At 44.8% G+C, this 18,480-nt stretch overlaps 1 protein-coding gene and 1 long non-coding RNA gene across 6 annotated transcripts in view; both read left to right on the top strand.

Annotated features, from left to right (window-relative positions):
* The first annotated feature begins 494 nt into the window (after positions 1-494).
* LOC125905039 (uncharacterized) lies at positions 495-5,756 on the top strand. The gene is made up of 4 exons (XR_007451615.1): positions 495-583; positions 1,534-1,775; positions 3,101-3,170; positions 5,683-5,756. It is a non-coding gene; the product is annotated as an uncharacterized LOC125905039 (long non-coding RNA).
* Positions 5,757-10,137: 4,381 nt separating this feature from the next.
* cica (capicua transcriptional repressor a) overlaps positions 10,138-18,480 on the top strand; it is a 51,698-nt gene continuing 43,355 nt past the window's right edge. For 3 of the 5 annotated variants that reach the window (XM_049601696.1, XM_049601699.1, XM_049601700.1), the window contains exons 1-2: positions 10,785-10,956; positions 14,441-18,157. In XM_049601696.1, coding sequence (XP_049457653.1) covers positions 14,651-18,157 — 3,507 coding nt within the window. In that variant the 5' untranslated portion in view covers positions 10,785-10,956; positions 14,441-14,650. Of the gene's footprint in view, positions 10,264-10,784; positions 10,957-13,868; positions 14,056-14,440; positions 18,158-18,480 lie in introns of those variants that run through there. The other 2 variants (XM_049601698.1, XM_049601697.1) reach the window with 2 other exon arrangements.

Raw genomic sequence — 18,480 nt, forward strand, 5'->3', positions numbered from 1 at the left:
GGCCTACCTGTACTTACGGCAATATTTTATTCCTTATGCCACTGCTCTGTTACACTGCATTTCAGAGGGCAAGATTTATAACTCCGCTGCAATTACAGTTACTTTAACATTTAAATATTTTGTGTGAGCACAGTGATAGATTAGTCAATTAATCGATTGGCAGAAAATTAATTGACACATTTTTTTGATAATGGAGAAGATAATCAGCAGATGAATCCATGATGAAAATAATGATCAATTGCAGGGCAGTAAAATCATGCTTTTACATAATGCACGAGTTATAATGGTCTAATTATATATATTAGTGACTAGTATGCTAGATAGTATAGGAGTACTTGTAATACTTGAATACTACTATTTTTTTAATCTAACTTATTTTTATTATTATTTAAAAAAAAAAAAAAAAAAAGTATTATTAGGTCTACTTTTTAAAGGATCTGAGTGCTTCCTCCACCAACTAAAAAACTACAAAGCCCAGACATCACGGGTTGATCAGTGGTTGCAAGGCAACCAGTGGAGACTCCCCTTCTGCTTTCAGTGTTATCCAAGATATGAGCGGGATTTAGCTAAACTCCGTAAAAAGGTGAGATATAACTTTTACACTCTGGTTTTAATATTCAAACCAGATATACTTTATGAATGAGTGAATTTTGCAAGTGCCAGTCTCATGTTGTTACCTGGACAGAGCCAGGCTAGCTGTTTCCTACCATCTCCAGTCTTTATGCTAACCTAAGCTAAGCAAAACTAAGCTAAGATAAGCATACTCAAACACATGGACAGGATACTCCTGATCATAAATGGTTATTCATGTCCATGTAAAAGTACACAGATCTTTTAAAATAGCCTAGTAACACTATAAAAAAGGTAAAAGTGCTGTATTCAAACTCTTACTTAAATAAACGGATAAAAGTAGCTACTACCATCAAAATATACCTAAAGTACCAAGAGCCTTATTATGTGAAATAGCCCATTTCAGAATCGTATATGTTGTATTTGTGGGTTTATTATAATGCATGAATGTGACCATCACTATTATGTTGCAGCTGGTAAAGGTGGAGCTCATTTTCTTGATGAGCTAAAATAATATATTATAAATCATTAGTTGATTTTTTTTTTTTTTTTGCATTAATAATATAAATTCGCAATGTAACTTCAACTGTCAAGTAAATGTAGTGGAGTAAAAAGTACAGTGTTCGCTTCCAAAATTTAGTGGAGTAAAAATATAAAGTAGCATTAAGTGGAAATACTCAAGTCAAGTCAGTCAGAATTGTACTTAACTACAGTATTTGTGTAAATGTATTTAGTTACATCACACCGCTGGCTAAATGTTATTCATTTATCAGCTATTTGACCCATGACTGACTGCAGCACCACTTCTCCCTGTGTTCACATTTTTTAAATAATTTTTAATTTTATTCCAGTATTTGTTTCATCTCTCAACCACTAGCTCTCATCCTCCCATCCGCCTCTCTTCCTCCCCCCTGCCCCCCTGCAATCTGATTTGAAGCATTCATTGGCTGCTGATCTCAACAGGGGATGGGCTGTATTAATAGGAGGCTGATTGACGGGCTGTTTGGCCTCCAGCGGAGAGGGATTGTTGTCTGGCTGTGGGGACGAGATCAGAGGTCACAGTCCAGAGAGCCTGAGACAGAAACCAGATCACAACAGAAGGCCAATTATCATGCATTGTTGCCGGGCTCCTGCTGGGACTCCGCCTGCACTTTCACCAGCAGGTCACAGTGAAAACTCTGGACCTCCAACATTTACAACACATGGTGAGATACATGAGTATTATAACATTTCTTATTACATAAGTTATGTGCTGACTATGTGTTTGTGTGTATGAGTGTGAAGGGGCAGCGCAATAAATAGCTTAGACTACATGTAGTTTCTTTAAAAGCAAAGACAGTCTCTCCAATTATAAAGTAACTGACAAATTATTTTATAAAGATCTAATCAGATTGCAAACAGTAAACTATTTTAAAGAAATGTATATTGTATAATATATTGAATATGTATTAAATAAAAATCTATTTTAATAAGAAATTACTAAAGAAATTTACATAATAACCTGTTATTTAAAAATTAACAAATGAATGCAGATTTTTGCACTGCTATACTTCTGATAAGACTAAATTATATCAAATAAATTAGATACATAATCGTATATAAATAAACAGTCAGTGTATTACCTACAGTCGATGTCCATTGGCTGGTCCCAAGTTTGAAGAAGTGTCAGGAGTACTGACATGAAAGCTAAGCAATGTACCGCTATAGATGGGGACAGCAGCAAAACATATTTTAGCCACCTAAAAAAAGGAATCACCTTTAAAGATCAATAACACTTTAAGTGTATGCTATATTGAGAGTATTTTCACCACATAATCTTTCCATAAGTCAGCCTGTTCAAGCGGGGAGGTTGTTAATGGCCTCAGTTCGCCATCTGTGCTTTCGTCAAAGCCACCAGACTCCAATGACAACGACAGTAATTTTGGCTTGCTAAACACGGGAGCTGCCGGTCTACTACTGCCTCGAAACAGTTAGCTTGTTTGTGTTACTGTGCGACTTCGGTGAATTCGAACTAACCCTTTTAGACGACTAAGTCAGACAAAAACACAGACTTAACTGATCGAAGCAGCGGTAGTCCAAGACCCGGAGTCTGGCTTTGAAAAGAGCAATACAACGGCCTTGGTTCCCCTTCATAAGTCGCTGTCAGAAGGCGAGGTAAAGCTTTGAAAATAGCCTAAATATAGCATACACTAGAACTGATACTGATTATTTTGGGTGGCTAAAATATATTTAAATGCTGCCCCCGTCACAGCAATACATTTTTTTGTCAGACTCTGGCCTGCTTCTTCAAACTAGGGTCATGCCAACCAATATCTACAGTAGGTAAAACACTGACTATGGATAAGTACTTCATACAATCCCACTTCAAAAGTTTCACTTGAAGCTCACTTGTTAGGTTAAATAAGTTATACATCTCTCCTTTTTCCCCCTGATATATGAATTAATGTGAAGGGGATTCACTTTGTGAAGAACTCACCTTTTATTTTATATTATCTTTTCCTTTTTCTTCCCATTTTCTGTTCAATTACAGCAACTTTCACTGAATGATTGGAGTCGACACTATTACGCCCACAGCTGTTGACTCGGAGGTTATGAACCTGGTAAGGATGCAATTAATGAAGTTGATAATAACATATAGAAAGGGAGAAAGCTGACTTCTTAACACTGGAATAAAAGTTTCCTGAAACACAGAACTCACTGAAGACAGGCTGACTCAGTGCCTTAGCAGGTAGTCAGTCAGGCAGTCAGGCAGTCAGTATGCGTGGAGGATTACAGGCTGTCAGTTGAGTACTTGTGCAGCACCAGGCGTGTGAGTGTATTTCTGGAGGCAGATTGTCCTTGCGGCTCAGCGAGCCGGCAGAGCAGCCTCCTCAGTAATAAGGATTCATTATCTGTGGGAGTCACGAGCAGAGAGAGCGTCCACTAGCTGCTGCTGGATCTGTTGCCTCATCAGGATGTTCTCACCTGACTGTTCTCAACCCTGAGAGCTCCGCAGAATACCTGGAGGGATCGAAGTTTAGCTCAATAACACTTAGTCATGAGCAGTGAGCCTACCTGTAATAGACTGGACCGGTCACCGATCAATCTCAAAACCAAACTAAACAAGAAAATAACATCCTGAATTGGTCTCAAATATCAGACATTATGATTTAAGGGATTCTACAGAAACTCTCCTTCAAATATATCATTATTGACTATATATTTCAAATTATTAAATATCTTTATTATAAAACCTCTTTGAAGTTACCTCCACTTATTTATGAAGTGCAAATTGGCTGCAAATGTAAAATATCAGCAGAAAATTAACAAAGTTCTAGTTTCAAGCTCTCTGCTTATTTCTCTGTGTAGTTCACATATATCAAGTATATCAGTTTAACTATTTCTAATAGCTGTAGTCATGATGACAGTGTCACACAACTAACAAATATCAGGATCATCCAAGTTCACTGGCTCATGCAGGTCAGGGCATTTTAATTTTAGGATATAGTGCCATCTACTGAGCAACAGAGACTGCTGCAGATATTTTTGAATGAGTAAATCTGAACAACAGACCAGACTGAATGAAAAGGGGTCCCCAGTCTTAAAAAAAAAAGAAAAAGATCCCACCATGTCTAACTAATTTATCAGCTTTAGTGCCTTTATTTTGAAGTATTTTGGATCAGGTTAGTGCTTTTCTGGAGACTGGCAAGGAGACAAAAAAGTGCAAACATAATCAGTAAAACAGTTTGAGACTAAAGATACAAATAAATAAAAGTGAAATAATAAATAAATTATAATAAAAAGTAGATAAAAGGCAATAACAACAGGTCAAGAGCAGGAAAGTAAAGAAGAGCGTGACGCTGTTTCCCTGCAGCCATCTGATGACGTGCAACAGGTGGAAAAGTTCAACATTCATTTGAATAAGAACGAACATGAAATTTGCATAAACGTTTCCTTTGGAGCTTTAACTGCTTATTTTTCAGTCATGTTGGAAGAGGACAATCATGTCTGAAAAACAATGTTTGCATATGATAGAAACAGTGAGGAAGTACTGTTGCGCTGCAGAGGAAGAGGGCTTTTTTTTAAGTAGTTACCAAATAGTTGGGGGTATCAGTGACTCAGGTCAAGTCAGTTTTATTTATATAGCCCAATGACACAAAATCACAAACTTGCCTCAAGCATATGACAGCACCTGTCCTCAGACCCACACTTCCTCACAGCGGATGAAGATCCAGATCCAACATGAGGAATGAGTACAGGTGGATCACTGAGCAGGCCTATCAGGCCGAGGCCCAGGGGTTCAGGAGGCTCCTAAGCCAGAGTCTCTGCGTGAGGTTGCTGTTATTAACTCTACATTTCTTGTTTCATAGTCAAAGCGTTTAGTCATTCATGTCAGTGACAGCACCCCAAATGTCCTCATCAAAAACTAAAGGAATAGCCAAAGCATTCACTTTGAAGATGTCGCAAAACAGAAACCATCATGATACATTTTAAGTGGGTTTTTATCAGCTCAGTTTATCTATAGAGTGTCAGAGGGGTGGAGAATTCAGCAATATGGGCCCTTCAACTTTGTGGAAAGAAATCCAAAAAGCAAGTGCAAAACGACAGTATTAGAAGCTCTGTGTAAGGGCCCATCAAATAACATGGGCGTGCAGACCAGTCCACAGCTGCATGGCCATAAAAGTGTGTATGTGCACTCTCAATCTTGTTGAGGAGGTACAGGTGAAGTCAGAATGTAGTTATTCTGCTTTTGGATGCAAGTCAGTGTACCTGCCCTTGCTGACGGTCCAGCAAAGAGAAGACAGAAAGAAAGAAGATGAGGGATCAACATGATGGAAGAGAGGCCAACATACAAACATTACATAGACAACCAAATATTATATCTTAGATAGTTTTGTGTGTATGTCGTTCTCTATCTATAAATCAACACCAGCACCCATACTAAAATTTCTGTCTGTGGTGGGCATGTTTTGACCCTCAATGCAACATGCAACTGAAAGTGAGCACTTTGAGTCATTGTGGTTACTTTGCAGATTAAGATTTAACAACTTCTAATCAGTGTGTAAAATATGACACATCATTACAGATTTTTTAAAAGATTTTTCTTTTCTGCTTTTTTGCTTTATTTGACAGTCAGAGAGAAGACAGGACAGGCAGGACAGAGAGAGGATGACATGCAGCAATGGGGTACGGACTCAGCCTTAATGGTACGCACTAAACCTGGTGAGCTACAGGGGAACCCTTAAATTGTTAAAGATTTAAATAAAATGTAATAACCAATTTAACTTTAAATTAGCTCTTAAATCACTTAAATCATAATAACATAATAGCACCGGCACGGTGGTGTGGTGGTTAGCACTCTCGCCTCACAGCAAGAGGGTTGCCGGTTCGATCCCGGGCGTGGGAGCCCTTCTGTGCGGAGTTTGCATGTTCTCCCCGTGTCAGCGTGGGTTCTCTCCGGCTTCCTCCCACAGTCCAAAGACATGCAGATTGGGGACTAGGTTAATTGGTAACTCTAAATTGTCCGTAGGTGTGAATGTGAGCGTGAATGGTTGTTTGTCTCTATGTGTCAGCCCTGCGATAGTCTGGACCTGTCCAGGGTGTACCCTGCCTCTCGCCCAATGTCAGCTGGGATAGGCTCCAGCCCCCCCGCGACCCTCAAGAGGATGAAGCGGTTAGAAGATGAATGAATGAATGAATGAATAAAATAATAATCCTCCAAAAGGGGGCTGTTCTACATAATAAATACTTTTTCTTTTGACACTTCTGAGCAGCTGTAGGTAATATTTTTATAACAACAATGTTTCAAATGACAATGTGAAAACGGTGTGACAAGGGTCACTCATAGTGATGAACCCACAGAGAATTATCACCCGAATCTACAGCTCCTCTCAGTGTTATGAACCTTTACAAAGTGTTACAGCTTATTATTTAGCTGTCCGGCTACAACTTTGCTTAGGTTCACTCTCACCACTCTCATGCAGCTGCAGCAGGCAGCTGTTTTATACACTGTAAGCTACCTGCTCAATACCAAACCGCAGACTGACACAGAAGAAACCAAAATCAGGGCTAACAAGAGAGGGAATGTTGGACTTACATTCATCAGGTGGACACAAACACAACTGTAATGAATGACAGTGTTGCTCTATAACTGCCTAGGTGTAAATAAGCAGCTGTTTGCTAATATGGTCACCATGTAATCTTAAAAGGTGATGATGACATGTCAGTATTGGTCACAGCTTTTTTCCGCTGCCCCCAAGAGGCCAAAAGAATAAGTTATTGCAGATTTAAAGGAATAGTTCACCTCCCTAAATGACCATTGTAGAATCGTTATGTAGAATGTTTTTTTTTTTCTTGCATGCCTCCACTGTGAATGAAGAATCCAAAGACTGAGAAAATTCTTCATGAATTGAGGTAAAAGGTTTCAGTGTTTAACAACAGCAAAAGCATATCAAACATCTCTTTACAAACTCTCACACAACGTGCAGTATAATCCAAGTCTCATTTATCTAGTCATAAGCTCAGTACCATACAGACAACGATGAACTGAAGAGAATGTAAAACTTAACTATGCTCTCTTTAAAGCCAAACTCCATTAACAAAATCAGTAATTTTACATCATTGAACACGAGAGCTTTTGGTCTAAAGCTATCTCAACTGGTAGTTGGGGTATTGTGTGACTTTGGTGAATCTGAACTAACCCTTTAAAGCACCAAAGTCACATATAATAATAACACAAACTACCTAAGTGATGGAGGCAGCAGTAGACCAGCAGCACCCTTGTTCAGTGAGGTAGGTAGTTTCCCGTAGAAAGGGCTGTGGGTTTGGGAGGTACTGAGCATATGACTGGATAAATGAGACTTGGATTATACCGCACACCTTGTGTAAGAGTTCGTAAACGGATGGTTTGATGTAGTTTTGCCGCTGTTAAGTTCGGTCACCTATGACTCCAGTTCACCAAAGATTCTTAATTCACTGTGGAGGCATGCAAGAAAAACAACGTTTTCTTCACAAATTTAAGGTAACACAGAGTAACTGGTATACACTGGTCATTTGTAGGTGAAGGTAATGACATGTCAATGTTGTGTTGTGCCAGGCATTGATCCATTGCTTCCAAGTGGCAAAAAAAAGTTCAAGTACACTCCTGATGATACGTCAGTACCTTTGAATGAGCTCCCGACTGTATCGTTTGGTCCTCAGCGGTAAACTGAGTTTGCTCAGTTGCCATGAAATGTTCCCTGATTTATGAGCACCTTCAGGACCTTGACTTAAAAGTTTACCTTGACAGTTTGTTCTTTACCTTGGAAACAGCAGCTGACAACACAATCCCCCCTCAAGGTCCACCTAGTTGCTTTTTCTGTAGCCTTTGACCATGTCAACCTCTGAAATGGTGGAATTTTAAAGTAATACCTTGCTGTTTACTCTAAATATTAATACAGAGTAAATAATCTATAGTATTTGTAAATAAATTAATTAGGGATATAGTGTACTCATCCAACACCAGAAAAATATTACCATTTTTGCAAAACTACTCAGAGAATTATACAGACAGTGGCTATGAGTGACTGCACACTCATCTCAGTTTCATTATTCACTGCAGGTGCAGGCTGTTAAATCTACTGTACATCTACTCAACCTCAAAATGTTGGTAGGGATGGAGATGAGTAGGGTTGGACTACATCTACTCAACCTCAAAATGTTGGTAGGGATGGAGACGAGTAGGGTTGGACTCATCTGGTCCATCATCACTCACTCTCCATTTGTTCTTTTTTTAAAACACACACACTCTTGAATTAGAGAGTGTTAGAGTGTTGGGTCAGGTACAGTGCAGGGTCCCTGGAGCTGTTTAGCAGTTAAGTGGCCATAATGCATTTAGTGTAAAGTGACTGGGATTGGGGGGCTTAGCCACAGCTCTCCGCCTCATTCTTAGAAAGTGCTCAGAGGTGCTAATACCAGCCGGATTTATGGCACTCATTCACAAACCGCTCGACTTCTGCAGCAAAGAGTCACTCTCAGTCTCTTAGTCTACCTCTGTGGCCACTTCTATTTGTCTCTTCCTGTCACCAGCGTGATTCATGCCTCTCCCTTTGTCTTTCATAATTCTCTTTGCCATCTGTCTAACGTCTACCTTTTACCACTCAAGTCTCCTTTCACACTCTCATCTCCAGTCTCATGCTAAAGCTCTTCTGAGTCTTCAGTCTCGGGTGTCTTTAATGTCTCTCGATGGTGCCTTACGAAACCAGCCGCCCCTCAAAGTTGCGCGCTAGCTGTACTCGCCCTACATTTCTGAACACACACTTGTCTATGGTGAATGAGCAGTCAGTTAGAGGGAGACAGAGACTGCAGTGCTTCACTATCAGGGGTGTGGGAGATGTCTGGAGATCCCACTCACTCTGCACTCACATGTGTCTGTGTGTGTGTTTGGTGCATTTTCAGAGATTTATGAGTCACAAGTTGTATATGTTACAGCCATGATGTATGTACAGTAATTACATGAATGCTGTGTGTGTGTATGTGTGTGGGTAGAGGGGTTGCCTGTGCATGAATATGCAAACTAAATTCTAATAATAAATCTGTACTGTAGTTTGTTGTATGTGCAACAGTGCATGTCTGTATGTTCCAACGAGGCTAGTCTGCACAATATACAAAGAAGTGTGTATGTGTGTGTGTGTGTGTGTGTGTGTGTGTGTGATTGCACAGGGCTAGGCGCAGTGTGTGTGTGCGCTCCAGTACACGTACGTCTTATGTAACGCCTAGGCATGTTATAACTCCACTGCGCCTGCTGTGTGTGTGTAGGTGCTTGCTTGTATGCGTGCACCCAGTTGTGTGTAAATGTGGTAAGTGTACCCGCTCGCCTGTGTGCATGTGTGTGTGTGTGTGTGTGTGTGTGTGTGTGTGTGCAGGCAGACTGCAATGCCGCAACCAGCCAGCTCTGTATCATCATTGACCAAACTCGCCATCTGTGCCTGTAAGCTATAGAAACAGCGAGTTACACTGCTACACAGCAATCCACACACCATTAGTGTCTTATGAAATCACAGTGGGACGCCACTGTGTTGCTTGTGAGTGTGCTGCGCATACACGTAAGTGTGTGTGTTTGTGTGCGCACTCATGCGTGTTTAACTGTATTTTTTTCCAGCCTGTTTGCATGTTATCCTGTATTCATTAGTGTATTACAGCCTGTACCTACTCATACACATGCACAACTCCCTGCTCGCTCACAGTGTGTGTGTGTGTGTGTGTGTGTGTGTGTGTGTGTGTGTGTGTGTTTGTGTGTATGTGCAGGGAGGCCCACGGTGTATATGGGTCACTCTCTTAGGAACCATAATCCTACGTTTGGACCAACTTTCTCACTGGGGTTTCACTCTTCCTGTTTGGCCAAGCTGATGGCAACAAGCATAATGACCTCACCGCAGCATTCGGTCATTGGCCTGCAGACCCCAGGCCTCTCGGCCAATCGCACGCTGCTCTGGTGACGTATAGGCTGCAGCGGCTGTTCTGATTGGTGGAGGGGGCGGGACATAGGGATGCTGTGCTGTTTTGAGCACCTCTGATTAGCTGGGAGGGAGTAAGAGAGAGTGAGTTTGTGAGAGGGGATGGAGAGAAGGCATGAGAATTTGGGAGTTGGTGTTCTGTGTGGTTTGTCTGAAACTACACTCAACCTGTGGCTCACATGGATCATAATGGCGACACTGCATGCATACAGATAAATTGGTAAATAGTTATAATTTTTTTTATAATTTTTTTTAAAATTTGTTAAAGCTGTTATATGAGTGTAAGTTGAAGTTATAATGCACGAGGCAGCCTGAGAGATAAGCTATATTAAATTTGACAGTGTCATGTCAGTGTTTTTTTGTCGGCTGACATAAGTCCAGCCTGTTTGAATAAGACAGACAGTCCGCCGTCTGTCTATTCATGTTTGTAGACAAATGAAGAGGGGATGAGAAGAAGAAGAAGAAGAGAGAAAGATCTCAATCCCGTCCTGCGTGCCTGTGGAAGTCACAGACATGCCCACAGAGGAGCCCCATTGGCCGCCGCAGCCTCGCTCTCCCAACAGCTGTTCTGTGTTTTCCCACACTGTGATTGGCTGCGGCGAGCCGTCGCTCAATTTTACTTTGACGCGTGGCCCCGCCCCCGCTCCCCTTCCGCGGCATCCTATTGGCTACTGTACGCGTTCGTGCTCCGCGATTGGTCGCACGGGCTGGTTGTCAAGGCTTTGGGGCTTCATTCACCATTTTGCGACTGTAGTGTAGAATGTACAGGGCAGTAGTTTTTCCTCCTTTTAAGTTGCTTTGCCGGAGAAACATGAACGGCCGCTAATTGGCAGCTGCGGACGACCGGCCACCCTGCCCTATTTTACCCGGCGGACTCAACAGAGATTCACACAGGGGTACTATAATAGCTCTGGTGAGTATAAGCTGCCCACAAATCTTTCTCCTGCAGCACTGCAGTGGGGCTTGTTGTGCTTTTGCCGAGCTGCTAACGTTGTTCATGTTTACTGTGGCCATAAACAGTATTAGCAGTTGAGCTGATCAGCATATTTTCCGATATCTGGGTGGCCTACGGAGAGGAGTAGAGGGCGGATTGGGTGTCTTCTGCGAAAAAAAGGGAGCGGTGCGGATAGACATAGTGAGCTTGAAACTTTTCCACTAGAAATAAATTCAACGCCATAACTGCCGTTGGACTTCCTAGAACAACTGTTATTTTTTCCTGCGTTGTATCAAACCCTCGAAAACTCGCTTGTCATTCCCTCCTCCTCTCTCTCAACATATTTTCTTCCTCTTTTTCTTGAATCAACGTGGCTGTTTGAATTAATGTATTTCCGAGGGGCTCGAGGGGCCTTGTGCTTGGACTAGTTTGTGGCCACATATTGACACTTTCTCTTTCTTGTACCTCGGTTGCAATACTGCAAACGACGACGAGGGTGAATACAAAGTTATCGGGGCAGCTTTAGCTACGTTTTCTGACGACTGTCACTTTCGGATGGGCCAAACAAACCGACTTTGTCTGCTGTTTGTCGCTGTGTTGTGTGTGACTGTGGAGTGGATTGACAAAGTTAACGCGTTCATCTGTTTGGGACATTTCACAGTGTCATGCAGCACAGGGAATATGGGTCGTATTACATGGTATTAAGGGTTAATATGCCCGTTAAACCGGTTATTTCCCGGTGACAGGGAGTTGAGGATTTCCAAGCGGCCTTGTGTGTAGTTGAGGCCTGGTCGCTGCACGCCACGGCCTGCTGTGTTGTGGAGTAAAACTGGTAGTAATCGCGGTACTACGAGGGCTTGACACATACACGGTACTATCCAGCTAAACCAGAGGTGACGACATCACCTTCAGTAGTTTGCATTTTGTGCTTTTGGCCTTGTCTAGATAAATTAACAGCTGTTATCTGCTCTGGATTATGATTATGTCAATACATTTATACACCCCGGCCTGTTGTGAGTAAAGCACTGTAGTAATCCTGTTGTACACTTTTAGAAAGGGGTGTGTGCAGATGACAAAACTTTTAAATATAATGCAGTTTGGTCAGGGTCAAAAATATCTCATTAACAAGGATTTGAAGGGACTGAAAGGTGTGAAAAGGTCACTGCTAGACTCTGTGTGTGTGACAGTGAATTATAGCGGGTTTATGCCAAGGTTTGCCAACAGTTATGTGCAGTTTTATAATATATATCTAAACATATAACCACCTGGTTGAAAAAGTGATTAAATTGTGACCTTTACCTAGACAATTGCTTAGCTGAACTAAATTTTGCAACCAGAAAAGCAGCAGTTATATTATTGTCACCTTGTGTGACTTACATCAGCTTGATGCCGCTGTCTACAGTCATGTTTACCATGTATTTGTGGGAATGTATGAAAGCTTTTCTGCAAGTAAAATAAGACAGAACTTAATACCAGCACATGGTGTATACCTGATGAGCATACAGTGCTCAGCTTTGATCAGTGAGCATGAAATATAGGAGGCCTACTATAGCTTCCATATGGACATCCTTGCTCCATATTTCACCGAGGGGAGAGTCAGTTGCGTCAGTTTGTCTTTAAGCTGTTATCATTAGGCCCATGACTCTGACACCAGCTGTTGTACACAGTGCACTACTGAGTAAACACACGTAGCATACCTCTATCGTGACCAAGTAAGGCCGGCTGCCAAATAATTTTATGGTGGCTGCTCTACGGCTGTCTGTCCTAAATAGGGATTTACATAGAGCACAGTGGTGGCTATTAGCTCTCTAGCTCTTCGTGTGCACTATCAACTATCATCACATAGATGTTTGCTGTGTGTGTGTGTGGCCTTGAGACAGGCAGCACTCATCTCTGAAAATGGATTTCTCTGTAGCCCATATGATGTGGCAGATATTAAAAGGACCTGAATGAATGCAGGCCTTCACAGACAAACAGGAAGGCAGCAGAAGGGAAAAGAGACAGGCAGACAGAGAGAAAGAGACTGGTGGGAGGATGGATGTAAAACAGGGACAGACAGGCAGACATGGAAGTTAACAGACAGTCAAACAGTCACTGACAAGTAGACATGCCTAGTGGCGGATGATAGACATCAATCCAGAACATTTTGACAGTGAATTTCACAGTTGGAGTGAGGGATTTCTGAAAGACTACAGAGCATATAGGGGCTGTTTTTATTCTCTCCTCTTATACACTTGTTGTTAACGTCTTTCTGGCACTCTTAGCTCTGTGGAGACTTTTGTATTGGAAGAAATGAGGCAGAACACACAGCAGCGAGGACCCGAGGCAAGTCCCGCGCGTATCAGCCACACAGCAAACAAACCAGTTAAATGACAACAGTCTCCCCGTTCAACAAGTCAGCAAAATCAATCTGTTTTACTTTCCGAACGGAGGCAGAACTGTGAATGAGTCCGGTGTGGAATAGGAGATATTCTGAATGACTCTGGCATGGCTAAGAGCGATACTGAATGACTCTGGTGTGGAATAACAATTATTCGGAACAACTCTGCTTTTCTGGATGGCTGCAGCACAAAATGAGGATAGAGATTAAGTGGAAGGAGAGGAGAGAAAAGGAGAGATGAGAGGTAGAAATCAATATCAGAGAGAGGAAAGAAGGCAGGCAGGCAGGGGATAAGAATGAAAGCGTAATAGTAGCAAAGAGTGAGAGAGAGAGGGAGGAATAAAGTAACGGGAAGTTAGGTAATGGTCTTCCACAGGAAATGGAGTTTGTAGGGGCGGATTGACTCTGCTTTGAAATACATAGATAAAGGTCGCCACAGAGAGAGAGAGAGAGAGAGAGAGAGAGAGAAAGGGAGGGTTTCAGTATGCGAGCAAAGAAGGAATTCCCCCGCCTCTACTGCCCCGGCCAAGAAGTAGTGTGTGTGAGAGAGTGTGTGCATGCAGAAAGGCTTGTCTGGGCAAATTGCAAAGTGCTCCTCACTATTTCCATACTGTGTTGTGAGCCTACATTGTGTTTACCCTACAATATGGCCTCCTGTTTTCAATATGTACCTGGTATGGATGCAGGCCTTGTGTAATGTGAGTAGAACCTGTTATGTAATGAATTCATGTGTAATGAATTTGTAGATGAGTCATTTTCATTACTACTCCCGTATGATGGTGCATCATTTAGCGGGGAATTTGTTTTTTAGAATTAACGTTTCACTGTTCATTACTCTTACTTTTTAGGGTCACAAAGTGCGGCTTTTCTGTTTTTAAATTATTTTAAAATTTCTGATTCATTTTAAATTACTTCGATGTCAGTTCATTGTTTTCATAGGTGTTTGATTTTTATTTGAATGGTCACTTTTCCTCTCACGGCCATGAAGTTAGTAGCTATCTTTCATCGGTGAATGGGCTTTGTGCATGTCTGAATGTGTTTGCCACATGAGTAACCCACACTCCCTCTTCCCTTTTTTTCCAGAGTCTCTGGAATAAGGTGGGCAAGTGCCGAAGTCGCGCTACAAAGACAAGACAGGATGAGAGAGAGAGGCCCTGGCAGAGGAGGAAACTAAAGAGAATAGGAAGGAGGGAGAAGAAAAACAAGGCAGAGCAAGATTGGAACGCCAAAGAGTATCTCTGGGATAAATAAATAAAAAGACTTGTTTGGAGAAAAGGCAAGCTAGATGAAAAGATGAAGCCGATTAAAAAGCAGGGCCGGCGCTCTCCTCCTTCCACCCGGGCCAAAGGGGGGAAGCGTCGTGGAGCAGGGGATGCCCCTGAAGGAGGGGAGAAGAGAGACTCAGATGAGAACAGAGACAGAAGCAGATCCCCACAAAACCGAACACCTTCATCTTCATTTTCTTCTAATTCACACTCAGAGTCCTCGCAGACAGATCCAATCAGAGCACGGGACACTTCAGAGGGGGAGGGGCTTCACCGAGAAGGACTGTCAGAGACGACACTTGTGATGGATTCTGGAAAATTTCTGACATCTTCGGATGATAGGTCAGGGAGGGCAGCTGTGAGCGGCAGCAGTCACAGTGACAGTGGTGGTAGCAGTTGCAGTAACAGCAGTACACCAAGCGCCAACAACAGCCCAAACCCTGCCTCAAGTCGAAAAACAGCCACCTTCAAAGCCCGCGTTCCCAAAAAGAAGTACACCTCTGAACACTGCTTGTCTGCTACTGGTAACCATAGCAACCCCTCATCCAGCACACCCCCTCCTCTTCCTCTTAGTGGTGGGGTCATTAACCACGGGTCAACAGGTTCGGGAAGCGACATCAGTGTCTTGCACTCTGATAGCAACAATCAGAGCAGGAGCCTGATGGATGACTTCCACAGCAGGACCACTGGCAGGGAGGGGCCTCAGGACGGCTCCCCAGGACCCCCTACCCTGTCTCTAGGAGGAGACAGGGAAAGGCCTGGAGGAGGTGAAGAGGTGAGAGATCAAGACCGAGTTTTACCTAGTCCCCTGCCCCGCTGCTCCTCAACAGACACCGCCAGTGAGCACTCAGCTGACCTGGAGGTAGTTGGCGACTCACACGCCCTCACACAGATGTCTACACACGCACCACCCAGTCTCCCTGATGCGCTGTCTGACGCCCTCGCCAAAGGGCTGAAGAATCAGCGTGTCCTTGCCCGCCAGCGCAGGAGAAGAAGTGACGAGGAAGGCGGAGGTGAAAGGAGGGAAGAAGGGGGGTGTTCTGACTTAGTGTTCCGGGCTGGGGTGGTCCGTAAGGTCAGCGGGGAATATGGAAGCCTGGAGGTGCAGTTGAATGGTGAGAAGACACTGTGCCGTTATCCGTATCGACATGACAGCCCCCCAGGGGTGGTGGACATTATTCTAGATGCCCCGCCGCCTGGTGTCCATCCAATACCTGTTGGCACTCGTGCCTGCGTGCCATTTGGCAATGAAGAGGGAGGTGAGGGTCAGTGGCAGTGGTACAGAGAAGGTGTGGTGACTCAAGTGGACACACACCCTGCAGTGGCCAACCGCTACCGTGTCCTGCTGTCTGAGGAAAGACCTCACTCTGTGGACGAGGAAGAGGATGGCAGAGGGACAGCTGGTGGTACCCAGGCAGTGTGGGTCTCACGACAAACACTCCGGCTTCTGGTGCCACCTTGGGACCTGGATCTACCGTCTGGAGGAGGGCGAGATGGAGAAGAGGGGGGCAGAGAGAAGGAAAGGGAGCGGGAGGACAGGGAGGAAATAGATGTGGAGCAGGAGGTGTGTCGTTTGAGCCGGGGGATGACACCCAGCGTGGGGTCAGTGATGGGGAGAGGAATCCCCTACCCAGGCATGGTGCCTGTTTCCTCCACATCGGGCCACAACATTACCTCCCCAGTAACCCCAGCGTCAGTCCTCAGCCTGGCTCCAGGCAGAGAGTGGGAAATTGAGAAAGACTTAGAGAGGGAGAGGGATCTCCAGAGAATACAGGAAAGAGATAGGGAAAGAGAGCGAGAAAGGGAGAACAGTGCAAAGCAGCAGCAGCAGCAACAGCAGCAACACCACCCATACATGCCACTCACCCCCGAAGAAGACATGGAGGTATCCCACTTTAACATGCTCCCAATGGGGGCGATCATACCTGGGGCCAAACCAATGGCAATCCCCCAACACCGCCACATTGTCTCTAAGCCCCCGCCTGGCTACCTCAATCCCCACCTGTCTGTGGTGCGGGGCATCGGGATTCCCCCTGCCCACCTGGCCTTGAACCCCCACCCCCCTCCTTCACCTGTCTTATTAGGCCTTGACCCAGCAGTTGCAGCAGCTGGTGCTGTCATTACCACCCCTCAGCTCCCTCCCCTTCCTCCCATCTCCTCTTCCACTGCATCCTCCTCTAGAGTAGAGAAGGTCTCAGGAGGAGGTTCTTCCAGTGGAGGAGCAGGTGGTGGCGGTGGATCTGGATCAGGTTCAACCTCCTCCTCCTCCTCGCGTTCCCGCACCCCACTGACAGCTGCCCAGCAAAAGTACAAGAAGGGAGATGTGGTGTGTACGCCAACAGGCATCCGTAAGAAGTTCAATGGGAAGCAGTGGAGGAGGCTGTGCTCCAGGGAGGGCTGCTCTAAAGAGTCCCAGCGCCGAGGATACTGCTCCAGACACCTCTCAATGAGGACCAAGGAGATGGAAGCCAGTGGAGGCAGTCGGGAACGAGGGGGAGCTAGCAGCACAGGGACCCTGACGCCATCTGACCTCCGACTGAGCGGAGGAAGAGCTAGCTCAGAGTTTGACTGGGATGAGACGTCACGTGAAAGCAGCGAGGCCAGCAGCCGTGGAGGAGACTCCCGCCCCCGTCTGGTCCTTCCCTCTCTGCTCCCCCAGGACCTCTCTCGTTTTGACTTTGATGAGTGTGAGGCAGCGACCATGCTGGTCTCCCTGGGGGGCTCCCGCTCAGGCACGCCCTCGTACTCCCCTATCTCCAACCAGTCGCCCTTCTCCCCTACCCCATCACCCTCACCCTCTCCGCTCTTTGGCTTTCGTCCTGCCAATTTCAGCCCCATCACTGCTCCTGCCTCACTTACTCCACGCCGCCATCGCCAACTTAGCGGCACTAAGATGGGTACGCCAGGTGTTGAACGGGAGCGCCACCTGTCTGGGATTGTACCCACTTTTCAGACTAATCTCACTTTCACAGTCCCCATGAGCCCCAGCAAGAGGAAGCTCGACTCCCACCCACCCCCTCCTCTGCCCGCGATCCAGGACTACCAGAGCAAACCTGAGCAACAGCAACTGGTGGGTATGGGTGGAGGGGTGGTGGGAGACCCGGCCCTTGGCCATAGCCCCGCCGCCTTCAGAGTCCTCTCCCCCCAGAGTCAGCCCACAACCCCCTCCTCACTCTCCTTCCCCCGGCCTCGTAGCGCCACCAGCAGGCCACCATCCTCCACTGCCTCCACGCCTCCACCCATGCTTGTGTCTCCCACTCCTCCCTCCCCACTGCCGCAGGAACCCTCTCCACGCCGCATTGTGCCCCTCCGTGATTCCCCAGTCATTGTTCGCAACCCAGATGTTCCCCTGGCCAAGTTCTCTGACGGCCCGTTAGGGAGGCGAGAGAGGAGCAGGTCCAGAGAGCACAGCCAGCCTCAACACACAGGTCCCCCCGGCCTGCAGGTCCCCGTCCCCATCAACGGGGCCACCACCAACGGTGCAGTTCTCCTGCGCAACCCCACATCCACACTTGTCCTGGTCACCTCCAGCTCGGTAAGAAAGTCACTATGTTTTTGTTTAGTTTGTGTGCAATATGATCATGTACACTATAGAGCTGGGCCATGTGGACACAGTGTCATCACAATATGTGTAATCTCATAATGCGATAGCAATATTATATCATAGCTACCTTGTTATAGTAATGGTACAGCAGAATAGTGTCTTTATCAGCTCATGGTGTATATTGTCATATCACCCATAACAAGTACTGTTTGTATTAAGTGCTTTCTTAAGCCACAGGCCCTAAAAAAGATTAAATCGTATATACATATATTAAGTGATGATAATTTGGGAAGTTCATCAAATGTTTTTTGTTT

Source organism: Epinephelus fuscoguttatus, linkage group LG17 (assembly GCF_011397635.1).
Source record: "Epinephelus fuscoguttatus linkage group LG17, E.fuscoguttatus.final_Chr_v1".
NCBI lineage: Eukaryota > Metazoa > Chordata > Actinopteri > Perciformes > Serranidae > Epinephelus > Epinephelus fuscoguttatus.